The sequence below is a fragment of the Siphateles boraxobius genome, unplaced genomic scaffold (genome assembly GCF_051911475.1).
Source record: "Siphateles boraxobius isolate OS27281-9 unplaced genomic scaffold, OSU_SipBor_1 5, whole genome shotgun sequence".
Taxonomy (NCBI): domain Eukaryota; kingdom Metazoa; phylum Chordata; class Actinopteri; order Cypriniformes; family Leuciscidae; genus Siphateles; species Siphateles boraxobius.
Genome location: NW_027509141.1, coordinates 12,136,009 through 12,153,626, shown reverse-complemented (window position 1 = coordinate 12,153,626; position 17,618 = coordinate 12,136,009). Strand labels below are relative to the sequence as shown.

Sequence of the window (17,618 nt, the reverse complement as noted above, 5' to 3'; positions counted from 1 at the left end):
AAAAACAGTGGAAATAGGCTACAGTCAAGATCTTGAAGAACCACCAAGTGTTTATTTAATTGTTTTTTAGAAAATTAGATAACTTAAGGCTACTGTAGGCCATCTTTCCCAAATAAGGCAGAGTAACAAAATTATTCCAAACAAAGAGGGGTTAGGCAGACCAACACACATTAGATCCGCTTAATGGGATGGGATCAAGTTACACTTATGCCGAGTGCTTATGCTTATGCAGATTGCACGATTTTGAAAATAATCGGGTCACTGTTGTTTTCACACTGCATGACTATCTGGCGTAACATTCAGTTGCTGCTGTGTTCACACTGCACGATGGATCGGCAACAGGAGGTTTCACACTGCATGACTTTACAAAAGAAAGAATCGCCGACAACTTCTGCCTGGTCCGCAACTACGTTTCACAACCAAACAAACGCGAGAAGGGATAAGGAAATAACGGAAATAAAGATCAGCATGCGTGAGACCGGAGTTCTCGCGCGACACTGAATTTGTTATTAAAAATGATAGCCTACAAGAAGATTGCGATCCAAATTATCTGTGCACTGATTTGTAGCGAAGATGAAAAAAATAAAAAAATAAACAGTTTATGCAGGAAAAGACGAGGGGAGCAAGGACTGTGTTTTGCAAAGAGAGTTGGGGGTAAATAAATCATTTTGCAAATGTCCTTTTGTTGCTGCTGTTCATGCAAATGTTTGTGCTTTGTTTCTGTTTGATATAATTGTAAATATAGGCCTATCCATTAAAATACTGATATTCTGGTCTATAACTCCTCCCCGAACAGCCTGCTGTCCTGTATCTTGCTCTCTCATTGCATGTCGGTCATCGCCGATGTAGTTTTCAGTCAGAAGACATTCACACAGCGGGATTGTGAATCGTGGACAGGTCCAGATATTTAGCATGCCAAATATCTCACGGGCGTCTGCAACTCGGCGGCGATTCTCTCAGATCGCATCTTTGCTCATTCACACTGCGTGATTGTCACTCGCGTGAACGAGCACCCGTTTGCCTGTGATTTCGGGGATTTGTCGGCGATTTAACAAAACCTGTCGGCGAGCCAAAATCTGGGCTAAAATCGTGCAGTCTGAACTCGGCATTAGGCATCCTTGGAAATTGTAGCCTCTTAATACATTAACTACATTTACTAATTGGCAGCAATATGTAAAACTTGTTACACCAAAACTGGCTACTGCCACAAAGGACAAAACTATGGCAAGTTATTATTATCTGTGTATTTCCAACTATGACAAAAAATATAAAATATTTTAGATTACTATAAGCCATCCTTCAAATAAGGCATAAGGAAAGCATAATGACCTATTAAAAAAAAAAGGGGGAGTTGGCCTAAGACTGAAAGACAAGGGAAGACTAATGATAAGTGATAGCATGGGCGTAAATTGCGGGTGGGGCGGATGGGACATGTCCCCACCACTTTTGAAACATCTTGCGGCACGAATTTACCAATAGAATTAAAATAAAACATCTCAAATTAACTAGAAGAGCATTAATTTTGTTAATTTGTTAAATAAGAGGCTCATTTGTTCGTTTTGTTTTATCAAGTGATCAAAGTGCTCGTTGCTGCTGCAATCAGTGGTGCGGATACTGTGTTCTCTTGTGGCTCGCGCACAGTCTTCACTTGGACGCGCGCTTCAATCTGTTGTGGAGAGACTCTATTCGTTCCGGTGAAATTACAAAACAAAATATACACAAACGTGTCCCTGCCTGATATACAACACCTGACAAACATAATCGGTTTTGATGAGAAGAAAAAACCCTATACGAGTGCGGAATAGAACCCAGGACCTCTGACGCGCTAGGCAAAAGTTCTGCCACTAGACCATTAGAATACACGCTTTTAATAATCAAATCTATGTTCTCCGCTCTGCTGTTGTGTGCCCGTGCGCCGCGCATGCAGGTGGAAAAAAGTTGGGCGAGTAATTTAAGTCATGTGATCGGCTTTTTTGATCGGTGCTTTTGGGGTTCGCCGATCAAGCTATTTTTAGCCAATATCGGCCGATCATGATCGCCGGCCGATCAATCGGAGCATCACTATTATTTATTTTTATAATAAGTATAACTTAGTTAACGAGTATAACGTTAATTGTTATTAATGTAATTACTTATTTTTTCTAAATTAACTTAAATTAACTGCAAAGTCACCTTTTTATACTAACTGAATTACATTATAAATAAAGGCAGTTCCAGTGTTACTCGTGTTATTTTAGTATTTCTATTGTTTATTCTCCAGCTTACAGCTGATTGTTCCATAGCTAATAAATCAGAAAGGATTTGCTAAACTCTCACACCTCAATCTCCTCCAGGATATCTCCAAATTCAGCTTGCTGAGAGAGACGAGACGCAGTTTGCAGTGCCAGAATAATTCTGTCAGGAAAAGAGAAAATCAGAGATATGTCTCAAATGTTAACGAATAAAGATTCCACAAAGAAAGACTTAAGAAAAAAGATAATGTTAAGAAATGTACTTACGCTAAGACATTATCCTCTTTAGAGATGCGAGCTTTCAGGGCACTGACCACTTCCTGTGAGGCCAGAGGTAACCCAAGGGAGCTGAGAGCACTCACAGACTGATGGATCTGAGATGCAGTGGAGTCCTCACTAACTGTAGCCAACAGCAAATCACGCGTTTCATTGGACAAAGAAATCTGTCAGGATCAAAATACAGCAATAGTTATTACAGGACCATAAAATAAGAGCATTTCACACTTGAATTAGCAAACGTGCATGCGTGACAAAAACAAACCTCATTGATTCTTGTGCATTAAGCAAACACGGTTGGGCTTTAAGTTTACCATATTTAATGAGTTTTAGCAGACAGCTATCACAGTTACGTTACTGCAGTTACTGGCAAGCAAAACAGTGGTAACAAATGGAAGAAAATGGGCGAGATCCACGGAATAAGAGAAAAAAAAAGTATTGTGCCTTTGAATGTCAAAATTGAAAGAAAAAAACAAAACAAGTAAAATTCTATGGTTGCAAACCATTAAACGGACAGACTGGACTTCGATTACCCTACTATTAAAGCATGGATTTGATGTAAACAAAAGATCTACATAAATTTACATAGGCAGTTCATAGGGGGCATAATGTTTTAGCCATACATTGTAGCCATACAATCTGACTAATACAATTTTGGTCGACTGAGCCTCTTCTAGTCAACTAACTTTTAGTCGACTATTAGGGGACAGCCCTAAAAATTAGAGCCCGACAGATATGGATTTTTGGGGGCCGATACCGATATTATGAAGTAAAAAAAGCCTGATAACGATATATCGGCCGATATTATGTATGTGTATATTATAATACAGTAGCAATATTATTTATGTGTATATTATAGTACAGAACCAGTCAAAAGTTTGGACACACTTTCCCATTTGTGTACAAACTTTTGACTGGCACTGTATATAGAATACAGTATACATAAACAGAATATATACTAAGGTGGCCCTTAAGTGTAGGATTTTTTTTTTTTTTCGTTTTTCTGCAGCCTGACCCCCCAAAGTTGTTCCATTTATGCTAAAAACACCCCAGAAAAAAAATGGGGCAAAAATATTAATATCTAGAGGTAGCTCAAGCACATCAAAGTTCGCTGTTTTTGTAGGCAATTCTACAGCAAAATTCTTTCTTCTAAAACATTTAGCATTGAGTATTGTATTCAATATTATACACAGTTTGCAGAATGCATCAAATTACGTAACCTATTACTTCACAGTTCAATGGGAGTACAATAATAATTATTTAACCAAATATATCTTACACAACATACATTTGACCATTGTAAGATAACTGATGATACGCATCTTTTTACAGTTTGCACAGTTCAAAGTCAATAGTTCAGAGTTTCTTAAAGGGTAAGTTCGGCGTTTTACAAGTAAAGCCCTGTTTTAAGATCGTTTCTGATGAAATCGAACGGTTAAGATTAAAATTGACACATGCTGATGTCCCGAGAATTTTAGGTTTTTGTGTTAGCACCCCCCCACCTATACATTGGTTTCATAGGTGCATTGGAACAATCATTCATATAAACGCATCAAACTTTAGTTTACAAAGACGTGAAACTTACAGAGTGGTCTGGGGTGTTCACTGATATGCTCATGCAAAAATAGCTGCAAAAGATGCTTTCCAACAGGTGTTTTACCATTTGTTGTAAAACTGTGGACTAGGGCTGTCGCGGTGAAGGAATTTCCCTTGCGGTAATTTTGAGTGGCTCAATAGCGCGATATGCGGTTTTACCGCCATTTATTTATTTATATTTATTTGTTGCTATATAAATACATGTTATGATGTGGTCAGCATACACAAAAACAATGTAACCAATGTAACCGAACTAAACAGCGTCTCTGCGCATTGAAAGACTGTCACTCAGCGCGCAGTTACATTGTTACGCCAACGGACTGTCGAGTGAGTCATTAAACCGTTCATTCAACGAAAAAGTTCAAAAAGGTGATTCCTTAAATGATAGATGTAATGAAACAAGGTGTTAATTATTCTTTAACTTTGAGCTCCACTTTTCAAGGCTCAGCTGGCCAGCAATGCTTCACTTTTGGGCAAAGCGGAAGCAATTCTTCACTTAATAGAGACCAATGGCATTGATTCAATGCGTGACTCGCTGCTTTCCCCCCACGGCTTCCTTGCGCTGTGTAATGCTGACCAGCGCTGACGCCATTCATGGTAAATACCCTTACACGTATAGCCTACGACAAATATTTCGCTTTCCTTGGAAACGGCAACCTTTTCACGAATATACATGACTTGACTTCGGAGAGACGCACGCAGGTAATCGCACGCGCTCAGTCGAACACATTCACTGTCTGTTTAGGCTTAAGTCCAAATCCACGAATCCTCTGTACAAATCACCATGATAAACAGTCTTGTTATCATTATTAACTTATTTAACATTCAATACACATGGTACGAACTACGAAGGGTGGCCTTATGAAAAAAGAAAACGCGATTCGCGGTTGCTGCGGTTACTTGCGTTCCTCTGCGGTTGGCCTGTCAGTATCGCGGTACTGCGATATTGCGGTTATCGCGACAGCCCTACTGTGGACCTATTTTTCCAACGCCTCACAACCAGACATTCTTCCAAAAACTACGATAAAACCTGTTGGAAAGCATCTTTTGCAGCGATTTTTGCGTGAGCATATCAGTGAACACCCCAGACCACTCGGTGAGTTTCACGTCTTTGTGTCCAAATTTTAATCTTAACCGTTCGATTTAATCAGAAACGATCTTAAAACAGAGCTTTACTTGTAGAACGCCGAACTTACCCTTTAACAGCAAGCAGCGTTGATTTCTTGGCATCTGGAAATTGTATTCGGTTTTGCTCAATGACTTGCAGAGCATACTGCAGCTGTTCTTCACACCTAAAGCGCCCGGATTGTGACGCATCTTGGATGAGCGCAACACCACATTCTGCGTGATCGTTTGTCACCGCCAGACTATTGATTATTGCCTCCGCAGCTTTGAAATCATCTCTACAGTTCCATGATTCGGGATCTTCAGACATGAATGCATCAGGTAAACCCAGCATTGAAAACCGGTTTCTCTTGGACTTCGAGACAAAGTTATCGAGCGTTTTCTGCTTTATAGTGAGCATGTCCACTTGAGTGCGTTTCGGCGGATCCTTCTCACCGACCCGCTCTTCTAATGGTTTGAGAATTGCTCGCTTCGTAGTGAAATCCACCTGCTGATCGAACAGGCTGAAAAGTATCAAATCCTCCGACAAGTACCAGAGATGCCCAGCTATCTTTCGTAATGTATCTGTACTGATGTTTCGATCAGGATATGAGTGGAGTGACTAGTAATTGTAGATCATTCCTAGGTGCGGTGGCAGCCACAGGTGCCTGAAACCAGAACTTGATGTATATCTTGGCAAGAAATATGTAAAGACGTAGCAGTCCACGAGATTCGCGTGCCGTCAGCTTGAACTGGGATCGGAATAACCAGACCTTGATGCTGTATATGGCTTTCGCCATCCAGCGAGCTTGATGCATTGGGCCAGGGGCTCTGAACTTTGTATCAGGTGATTTCACTCCCATGAAGATTAGCATTAATTTCAGCAGCTCTCTATAATCATCTCTTGGCTGAATATCCTGCAGCTGCTGTTCACAGAATGCAATGACTTCATCTCGGATAACAGATAGCTCAGATGAGGCAAAATCATCTGAAAATGCATCATACATTTTCTGATCAATGGATGACCATTGTCCTTGAAAGCGCATGAAGATGAGGACTTCCGGTGCCTTGCTGGGTCCCATACAAACTGCAAATGCGGCAGCCAACACCAACTCCAATATATGATGCCGACAACCAAAATGTAGAAGTGGCCGTCCAAGCAGCTGCTCTAGAAGGATACAGGCTCCAGACAGTCTGCCAGAGTTGGAACTGGTCGTATCAAAGCACATACCACGAACAAGATGGTCCAGTCCCCATTCTCTGATGGCATTGTAAACTGCCTGGGCCTCTGCTTGCCCTGTTCCTGTGGAAATCTTTGGAATAGCCAACAGCTTCTTTTCCCCCATTGTTGAAACCAGAATGGGCAGCCTGTTCACCTTTACTTTACCTGTTAAGTCAAGCATCAACTTGCCATCCCAGTGGACCATTAGCGCCGTTCTTGGTATGAATGATTCTACAATGCCGGCGGCGGTTGCTTCTCTGTGTTTTCGACATTGACGCTGGATGGTTGACCTGTTTAGAGCAAGAGCTTCTGGGTCTTGTCTGAGAGCCTTGGCAGATTCGAAAAACAATCATCATGGCAGCCCTGTCACTAAGTAAATTTCTATCAAGCATTGCTGACAGAGGAGCTGATATAATGTGATTGCGACCCCGTTTCCTTGGTGGTGCACCAGGCCTACTTGTGGTGGATAGTCCAGGATTTCCACTATCCGATTCTGATGAACTATTCTCGGAATTATTGCTGCTGCTGCTCTCCATACAACTGACTCTGAGAAAATACTTTTTTCTTGTTCAGAACGATGGCGTTGGCTTTGCAATTTATCCTGCTTCTCCTTCTGCTTCTGTTGCTGCAGCAACAACACTTTGGGTCGACACCCAACATGCAACCAGGTTGTCCTTTTTGCCGCTGAAGTTCGAGGAAGAGCTTATCCTTCTCTCTCTCTTCTTTCGAGTAAGTCTCTGCATCGATTAGCTCAATAGCATTTGCATGTGCAATGTCAAACAACCCTCCAATAATATCTGTGAAAGTGGCTTCATTAGCCCGTTGAGTCTTTGTTTGGCGATTCTTGTTCTTTTTCAACCCCTTCCAGTCACAAAATAATTGCTAAAGTTTTTTAACGGAGTCCTGTCGATGCTTGACCGGAATTCTTGCCTGGAACCAAAATTCTTCCACTCTCTGTATGGTATTGTTTGCTGCTGCTCGAATATCCTCTTTCAGAACATTGTGACGATGTAAAAAATGGCCGAGAACGATGGTCCCTGTGGGTAGTTTAGTCCCTTCAATTCCTTCCACATGGCTAACGAGATAATCTTGTGAGCGCGTCATTGCTTGTCACGTGACACACCGCAGCAACAACAGAGCTGAATGAATGATGATCTGCTTTTGTCATTTTTCCTTTTTTGAAATATGAAACATGAAATATCTGATATTCCGATATAAATATATGCTTGTGGAACTGTTTTGTTGTTTAAACACCTTTATAACGATCGCATTAGTTGAGCTGTATGCGCGATGGGCGCCACCATCTTAGTTTGTGCCGCAGACGGATTTCAGAGAATCGGATCTGTTGTATGTACAACACGTGAATTCATCCACTTCTCCCGAAATACATAAAAGAAAGTGGCAGGTAAACTGGGAGAAGAATAGAGTAAACTTTAAAGTTACTTACACAATGCGTATCTGATATGAATAAAACTAATTATAATGGAAAGGATTATTATTGCCTCTTCCTTTGACATCAGTGTGTAATTTACAAACTCTAAACGTATTTTTTTTTGTACATATATGTCTGAAACCTAAAATAAACATTATTGTGATCGTACGTGCGAAAGGGTTAAATAGGCAAGTATGTCATTTAAATAGTTGAGATAAAATTAGGCAAGTGGTAATTATCACAAATTGAGCATAATAACTGAATACAAAACTTCAATGTCATCGAGCCACCTCTAAATATTGTTCAAATGACCTCATATTTTGCCTGAATTATTTTTTCATGTATTGGAACAACTGGAGGGGGTCAGACAATTATAAATCAAAACTTGAAAAATAAGGGCCACCCTAATATATATATATATATACACACACACACACACTCACCTAAAGGATTATTAGGAACCCCTGTTCAATTTCTCATTAATGCAATTATCTAATCAACCAATCACGTGGCAGTTGCTTCAATGCATTTAGTGTTGTGGTCCTGGTCATGACAATCTCCTGAACTCCAAACTGAATGTCAGAATGGGGAAAAAATGTGATAAAGCAAATTTGAGCGTGGCATTGTTGTTGGTGCCAGACGGGCTGGTCTGAGTATTTCACAATCTGCTCAGTTACTGGGATTTTCACGCACAACCATTTCTAGGATTTACAAAGAATGGTGTGAAAAGGGAAAAACATCCAGTATGCGGCAGTCCTGTGGGCGAAAATGCCTTGTTGATTGTAGAGGTCAGAGGAGAATGGGCCGACTAATTCAAGCTGATAGAAGAGCAACTTTGACTGAAATAACCACTCGTTACAACCGAGGTATGCAGCAAAGCATTTGTTAAGCCACAACACGCACAACCTTGAGGCGGATGGCCTACAAAAGCCGAAGACCCCACCAGATACCACTCATCTCCACTACAAATATGAAAAAGAGGCTACAATTTGCAAGAGCTCACCAAAATTGGACAGTTGAAGACTGGAAAATGTTGCCTGGTCTGACGAGTCTCGATTTCTTTTGAGACATTCAGATGGTAGAGTCAGAATTTGGCATAAACAGAATGAGAACATGGATCCATCATGCCTTGTCACCACTGTGCAGGCTGGTGGTGGTGTAATGGTGTGGGGGATGTTTTCTTGGCACACTTTAGGCCCCTTAGTGCCATTTGGGCATCATTTAAATGCCACGGCCTACCTGAGCATTGTTTCTGACCATGTCCATCCCTTTATGGCCACCATGTACCCATCCTCTGATGGCTACTTCCAGCAGGATAATGTACCATGTCACAAAGCTTGAATCATTTCAAATTGGTTTCTTGAACATGACAATGAGTTCACTGTACTAAAATGGCCCCCACAGTCGGGGCTTCGTGCCCTGGATGTGCATCGCACAAATCTCCAACAACTGCAAGATGCTATCCTATCAATATGGGCCAACATTTCTAAAGAATGCTTTCAGCACCTTGTTGAATCAATGCCACATAGAATTAAGGCAGTTCTGAAGGCGAAAGGGGGGCAAACAGTATTAGTATGGTGTTCCTAATAATCCTTTAGGTGAGTCTATATATAAAAACACATTTTTTACCATTATCACACCCCCTGTCAACACTTGTGTGACAAAGTCACAACGTAATGGAGGCAGGGTGAAAGATAGAATGAGAATGATACATTTGAGATGTAACCAAACTAGTTTGCATTGCATGTTCTATTCTAAATTCTATTCTAAATACTGTTGCATAATCTTCACTAATGACTTTGTCTTTTTATTTAGTCAAGTTATATATAAAAAATAACTTCTATCAATAAATATATCAAAAGTGTCACTGGCAAAACCTTGTTATCTTCTATTACCAGTGAAACAAGGAAGTACTCAGATCTTTTACTAAAGTAAAAGTAATAATACCATAATGGAAACATGTTTAATTACTTAAGTACAGTACTTTTACTTAATATTTTAAAGTAGTTACCAAAATGTACTAAACTTGAAACTACTCATTGTGCAAAATGGCCCTATATAAAGTGTTATAATTATATAAATTATTGGAATATTGCTTGATGTTGTAATGTAGCGTTAGAGGCAGAATGGGCTTTAACACAGTCTCTACACTGGACGTTGTTGCTCGCGTCGCAACAGCTGTTTACCCTGGACGCAGCAAAGTGCCCATTACAAAGCAGAACGAGGTATCAGTTTACTGTCGGAGATTTGTCGCTCATGTCGCGCCACACCCAGTGTGAACAACATCACTGATTATAATGGGTTCAACTGTCTTTGTCACATCGTGCCGCTCGCATCTGTTGTCTTGTTCAGGCAGCAGCAGACAAGCAGTCTTAAAAGTAAGTTGCTAACTAGTTAGCAGTGCGGTGGAGTCTGTTGAATGGTGATTTAACGCTATGTTGTCACCAGATGAGACAATATAAAGTAAATAAACAATGTCCTTTTACCCTCACAACAAGCTTATCATACTCGTTTGCTACATTAGCTAGCTAGCCATGTTTCATACCTTGTCAGCGGAGTGGAAGCTAATGTGTGCACGCATCTAACACCGTGTCTGAAGAGACCTCATTACTGAAGTTTGGCTGGTGTCACCACAGTGACCTGGGTCACTGTGGTGATGTGTGCACGCATCTAACACCGTGTCTGAAGAGACCTCATTACTGAAGTTTGGCTGGTGTCACCACAGTGACCTGGGTCGCCAGTACCAAACAATGGAGCACGCTCTGCTGGACAAACTACGTAGTTACACAATTTACAAGCATTTTATCCGCGTTATATGTTCTGTAAAAAAAAGTGTTCATATCGGCGGCATATCTGCGTCATATACGCCGATACCGATGTATCTGCGACACTCTCATACCGGCAGTTCAATTAGTGTTCAATTATTTACTTATGTGGTAAGTAGCTGCATAATAAGCAAAATAATTTCGCAATGAGTGTCTTGTATCACCCTTGACGAGGTTTCTTTTGCAGAACAGTCTGCTGACTGTACATTATCCCTTAGCCTTGCCGTGAGCCCCCAGTTAGGAAACTATTGTGTTAAGGGAATATAGTGAGCATTGATGCTCCTTTGGTTTTGTGGCACATTGTTGGATTTTTTAGGGACCAAATGTTCTAGGGTTTTACAATTGAGACATTAAATTGGCTAACTTCCTGGTGAGTGCCCGAACTACTGAACTAGGGAGCGGTGTTAATTTCGTTAACGAAATCTATGACGAAAAATGTTTGTTGACAACCTATTTTTACCATGACTAAGACGAGACGATGATGAGACGACACAAACATCATTAAACGATAACTGACTATATCAACGTGAAATATGATGATATGTTGATAAAAACAAGAGTGATTTTGGTCAAGTTTTTTTTTTTAAACCATATTTAGTCATTTTGTCTGTTTTCGTCAAATAAAGGAGGAGACAAAATAATAGAGACTGTTTTTATGGTTGCCAGATTTCAAGAATTTAAATTACCCAATCAGAGCTTTTCTGTTAAAATTAACATTTTCTACCCATTGTTTTACTTAATCTTTGGAATCTGGCAACCATGCGCACGCTCTCTACACTGCGTAAGAATAAGGAGTTTCCTTTGTATCTTTTTTATTCAATCAAACATACTCTGTTCGAGAGTAAAACAAATTATTTTGTAATTTAAGAAAATAAAAGATTGCAAAAAGTCTCATTAAGGCTCAAAAATAAAGAAGTTGATAACAAAATGATTTGCAGTGCGTGTAAATCTTTGAAAACCTTTATTTTTCTTTGTGCATTTCGAACACTTTTTCATCACAAACGGGTCTAAATATTTAGCTTGCCAGTCGAAAAGTTTCGCTTGCGAAAAAAGCGGTCTTAGTGGGCGGTCTCGATCAACCAGAATGAAAGGCCCCTTTCTATTGGTCACCCAGGATCGAAATGACAGGTTGACCAGACCCACTACGTTTTCCCGCTGCTGCCCACGCAGTGTGTCCTACATATAAAATAACTACCAAAATGTATGTTGGTAACTGTAGTTTGACAAAGTAATGACTAAAAATGTACACAAATGCAATTACTTTTCGTCGACAAAAATTAATGAAGACAAAAATGACTCAAATGTGAAAATGTCAAAGCATTTTTGTCTGAAGACTAAATTAAAAATGGCTTTCAAAATTAACTGCTATGGAGCTGGAGCTAAACTGAGATTAAGAAAAAAAGGAGAGATACTATGTATTTTACCTCACATCCAGAGAGAGCTTGGCTGGCTTCTGCCGCATAAAACAGCGACTCGACACTAGAAGGGTCGAAGTTTGATTTGATAAACCGGCATGTCTCCTGAGTTAGAGAGGAAAGACAAAATTAGAGACAGTGACAAAGACTAACTAACATTAACCCCCGGTTTCACAGACAAGGCTTAAGCTAGTCCCGGACTAAAATGCATGTCTGAGCTGTTTTAACTGAAAACAACTTGCACTGAGATATCTTAAAATATGTCAGTGCCGTTGCTTTGTCGCAAGATGCACAACAATAAATTTGTTTTCTAAGGCACGTTTATAAAAAACAAATGGTTTAGAAACCGGGCATTTGTATAAGAAAAATTGACATTTCACCAATATGAAAGATTTTTCTTACATCTGCATCCGCAACAAAGATTCCCAACTTGTGAAGTCCAACAACAGAGTAATAAGCAGACTTGAGGTCAGTGAGGGGTTGGCTCAATACAGCCTGAAGTCTAGCCACATCGGTGGGGGTCAGATGATGGGATGGCGTCAAGGTCTGGGTCTCAAAAACCAGGGACAAGACCAGCAAGCTGAAGAAACCTTCAAATGGGTACATGTACAAATGGAATGCAGTTCATTTGATGATGACACATTAGCATTTTAGGGAGACAAGCAAGGAAAGTGATTGGATGCTAGGAAAGCATAAGGTGCATGTTGTGGGTGTGGAAAGAGCTGGGTTGTTTAAGTTTTATTAATATACTTTTATAGAGAATGCCCTCAAAAAGAGCAATTTCTAGCCAATTAAATATTTTACAGCTGAGCCTAACTTGAAAAGTGTATACACTAAAGAAATGTCCATGAATTTTCCAGGCCTAGAAATCACAATATTAAAATCCATCCATCCAGTGCCATCTAGAAACTTGCACTCTGCAAGTGAATACTGTCTTGTGGTGCTGTGCCATCTGAAAGAGGCACTAAATCTCTTTCTCTGACCTTTTCCTGGTCTGTTCATGCTGGTGGAATGACCTGCCCAACTCAACCAGAGCTGCTGAGTCCATTCCATTTTCAAGAAACGGCTGAAGATGCATCTTTTTCTTTTTCGGCAACAGCTAATCCATTAATGCTAACACTTTATCATCTATTCTATATCTATTGTCTTCAACAACAACAAAAAAGTGCATGTACTGAGTTAGATTAAACTGGGAAGGGTAATAGCACTTGCATATTGTTGTCCTATTGTTAGTTTTTCTGCTTCTATTGTTCTCATTTGTAAGTCCCTTTGGATAATAGCATCTACTAAATTAATAAATGTCAACGTAAAATTCCCAGCTAAAACCCAAGAATAAGTGCCCTTATTTAGCTTTTTATTACCCAACAACAAAAGTGAGTACTTTAGAAACTTAAGGGGAGTTTTCCCAGACAGGGTTTAAATTAAGCCAGGAGTAGGCTATCCCATAATCTAGAATAGTTAATCGTGGCTTAAAAAATAGCTTTCTGAAACACAGATTAATTACAGATTACTAACACCTGGACTATGGAGTTCTGTGAACTAAAATAAACCAGATTCATTTAAAACCAACTGCGCTAATCTGAATTTAGCATGATAGAGGTTGCCTATAAAATATGTAATGGACAAAGAAAAGCTTAAAATTGGATGAAACTGAGAAGCCAATCAAAGAAAACAATGACAGCCAAAAAAAGATTGCAATCAAAAACAAAACAAAAAACTTCACTGAACATGAGAAAACTCTTTTAAAGCAAATAGCAAGAAAAATTGCACACATCAGCAGTGGAATCTACGAAGCCCCTAAAGGGACATGGTGAAAGAAAAATGATATAAGATGGGCGAAAAAAAATATTCGTCAATGCTTTTGTTCTCTCACAAATGTTTTGCGCTCCCCTGAGAAAATTTGCATTCGTTGTAAAATATTTTGCGTTCCCTCAAAAATTGTTTATAAAAATAATTTGAGCAAACGGCTTCCTACTCTACCCACTCCAACCAGGATTCGAACCAGGGTCTCCAGCATGGAAGGCTAATGCGCCTCTTGAGGCCAGGGAAGTGAAGCTTACAGGCACACAGATTTTACCTCTGTTACACACACACACACACACACACACACACATATATATATTTATATCACACACACACACACAAGCATACAAATATGTGTGTATGTATCTATTTATGCGTGTGTATATATTGATTTTCACTGACATAGTACAAGTAATACATGCGTCTTCTTTGAAACACAACATTAATCTAAAATTAAACCTGCCTCCTGGTAGGTTTAATTTAAGCCTCAATTTAGGCCTAGAGTAGCTCTAGTCTTCCTCCAGGAAATTAGCTTATTGAACTCAGAACTAGACCAAGTCTAGGAGAACTATTTAAAACCATGACAGACAAAATATTTCTGTTAATCTGGTTTAAAAAGCCATTTTATGGCAGGACTAGACTTAATCTCTGTCCGGGAAGCCGCCCCTAAATATTAAATACCAGAAATGACATGTGTCCACTATAAATGCTACTATATTCAAAAGCTATAGTAGCCTACTATGTTGTTGCTACTGTTAACGAGACTATACATTTCTAATAAAACGTATACAGACTCTGGATAAATACTACGCACAACACTATTTTAAAAATAATATAATATCTTACGTATTAATATCAGAATAAATGAAAGGGCTGATTGAGTGGGTGGCGAAAGCTGCCTGCAAGAACAACTATTCGAATCAATTTTGATCAAATGCATTCATAAAACTGCAAATCAGTAACGCATGACTGTTTACTCATAATATGTTTTAATAAACGTTAATATTAAATATATAATAAAAACGTGCAAAAATGACACTTACCGAGATGGGCCATGTCGCCTAATGCAGCGTCACCAAAAGCTCAAAGAACTTCCGGGACACGCGGAGGAAATCTATTTTACCGGTGTAGGGTGAACTATGCGTTCATGTGATCTAATAAAAATATCCAACATAAAAATAAAAATAAAACAATATTATATGTAATATATACATTATAAATCATGTATTTTATGAAAAATAAACTTCTCACATATTTAAAATGTATGAAACCGGCATTACATTGAGGCGTAAACACCCCTACATACTAGATATGGTGTAAGCCAAGTCATGCAAAAATGAATGAAACGTGAGAGATGTTAATAAATGTAGCCTACTTCTAAAGGTATTTTTATAATCGTGTACGTTAAAATGAACATATTTTAGAAATTATAACGATGATACCGTTTCTGTAAAAATTAAAAAGGACTGTCCCGCACTGAAGGACCGAAGATATGTTGTGCTTTGTGTCTGTTTGTGATTGGCCACTCCGGTAACGTTGCTAGCAGGGCCATAGAGAGAAAGAGTTGCGACCATGGGTTGCGACACGCTCTGATGTCGCAGCTATGGCTGTCACGTGGTTCATGTAAGCCCCAATAGTTCCAAAACACACTGGCTGTCATGTTCTTCTATGGGACAGACAGCAGCAATTACATTATTGAACGGTAAATATAAAATAAAACACACACCCAAGTAGTTTTTCAGCTGTTACTGCATTATTGCATTTAGTTAATGTCAGTTTTGCATTTGGAGAGGCAGGGTGACAACGAAATAGCCTTACTTACTGTATATTACTTAGAAAAGTTTTAGGGTTTTTTTGGAGGGAAAAGCTTAGTGTTCATGTTCGCATGGGTAGTAGCACTGGCTTTAGCGGCTCATCTGATGATGGACATCTCATGATATTTATTTTAGCACTACTGGGCTGTAATTAGGCTATTGATCCATGATCTTGCTTATAAATTCAGCCATTAGGCTACCTACGTGATCACGCAAAGAGGTCTGCAGTGGCGGTCCGTTCAGAATTCCAACCAACATAAAATATAAATAATTACGCTGTGCATGTACAAATGAATGATTTAGGAGGGAAATGGACTGCTCCCATAACGTAGAAAGCAACGACTATAATTGCAGCAATGTTCGTTAAATATTAACTTCATAAAATGAAACCGGAGAGATAGTTAATGAGTGAATTAACTATGTTCCTAAATACGTAGCTAAATAACTGTTAACGGGATTCATTTCAGTATGGCTAATGTACGCCTTCATCCTACCCTAATCATAGACTAAACCATTCAGGGACGTGCACAGGGGGGTTGCTCAGGTTGCCCGGGCAACTGCCCATATGCCCTTCTCGACTCAAGTTGCCCTTCCGAGAAAAAAAAAATCGTACAATGGCTGCAGAATTTCACATAGGCCTAGATACATTTTTTTTTTTTTTTTAAATTCGCAAAGCCTCATTCACTTCCATTCGTGCACCGAACGTGAAAGTCAGTAAGGTAAGGGCAAACTGTTTACGTGGCTGCAGCGCTGCACGCGACCGGTGCGTAAGACCCCACAAATTACTTAAGGCCCCGCCTCCATCTCGTGTCAGTTAATGTGTACAACATCCATGACAAAATGAAGCGAAACTATCCTTCTGGTCACGAAAAGAGGAAGAAGAAAAAACCCATGAGAGTGAATTGCGGGAACAACAATCAGGTAAACTTGTGTTCTCTCCTCTCTAAGTTTGATGTCAGCAAAGTTTGATGTTTTTCGGTCTTGCTAACCTAGCTGGGCAGGCAGTGCATCTCTTGCATCACTTTGTGCCTGACAAAAGTGAGAGTAAAATAAAAAAAATTATTACGTTTGTTTTTGATAAACGACAAAGTGCAACGGTGTTTGTTTACTGCAGCTCGGAAAACATAACCGCGTCGCGTGTGTTGTCGTGCGTTCATATGCGCGTGCACGAAATGAAACTCGCATTTTTCAAGCAGAAATATGTGGAGACCAGCATAGACATCATATAGGTAGACGCCCTATCGACCGCTACTGCCTATTGGCACGGACGAGAATTGGAGCCGCCATCTTAAATCGGTCACCCGCTCCGCTCAGTGTAATCTGAATGGCAGTTGAAATGAGCTGTCAGCGCATTAAATTAATCATATCTCACTGAATACTGAACTGATTTTCACGCGTTTTTTGCTGCAAAGGTCATTCATGTAGCTATGATACAGGACACATGGTTCGGCGTATTTTAATATCCATAGTAGGCTTAACAGTAATATAATATTCTGATATAAGATATAAAGTGACCAGACACATTATGTGTGATGAAGGATATAATGTATTTTATAAATCACACAAACACGAACAGACACACACACACACACACTCTCTCTCTCTCTCTCTCTCTCTCTCTCTCTCTCTCTCTCTCTCTCTCTCTCTCTCTCTCTCTCACACACAGACACAGAACGCAGCCACCGAATCCACCGAACGCAGCCACCTGTAATAAAAATTGAGAAGAAGATTTTCAACGTGTTTGCATCAGAAATTTTTAAAAATTAATTTCGGACAACATTAAGCCTATACCTTTTTTATTGTATGTGGATGTGGGAGGGGAAAATGTCGAGACTAAAGCCCTATTCGGATTAACTTTACAAGGGTAGATGGAGTAAGTTAATAATGTAATTTTACCACA

At 39.6% G+C, this 17,618-nt stretch overlaps 1 protein-coding gene across 3 annotated transcripts in view; it reads right to left on the bottom strand.

Moving 5' to 3' along the window:
• The window catches only part of rpn2 (ribophorin II), a 43,935-nt gene extending 28,511 nt beyond the window's left edge, over positions 1–15,424 (bottom strand). The window contains exons 1-6 of one of the 3 annotated variants that reach the window (XM_077202815.1): positions 15,347–15,424; positions 14,948–15,058; positions 12,504–12,691; positions 12,111–12,206; positions 2,499–2,674; positions 2,319–2,394 (exon numbers count right to left, since the gene is read on the bottom strand). In XM_077202815.1, the coding sequence (XP_077058930.1) occupies positions 2,319–2,394; positions 2,499–2,674; positions 12,111–12,206; positions 12,504–12,691; positions 14,948–14,960 (549 nt within the window). In that variant the 5' untranslated portion in view covers positions 14,961–15,058; positions 15,347–15,424. Of the gene's footprint in view, positions 1–2,318; positions 2,395–2,498; positions 2,675–12,110; positions 12,207–12,503; positions 12,692–14,947 lie in introns of all 3 variants that reach the window. The other 2 variants (XM_077202816.1, XM_077202814.1) reach the window with 2 other exon arrangements.
• Positions 15,425–17,618: the final 2,194 nt, after the last annotated feature.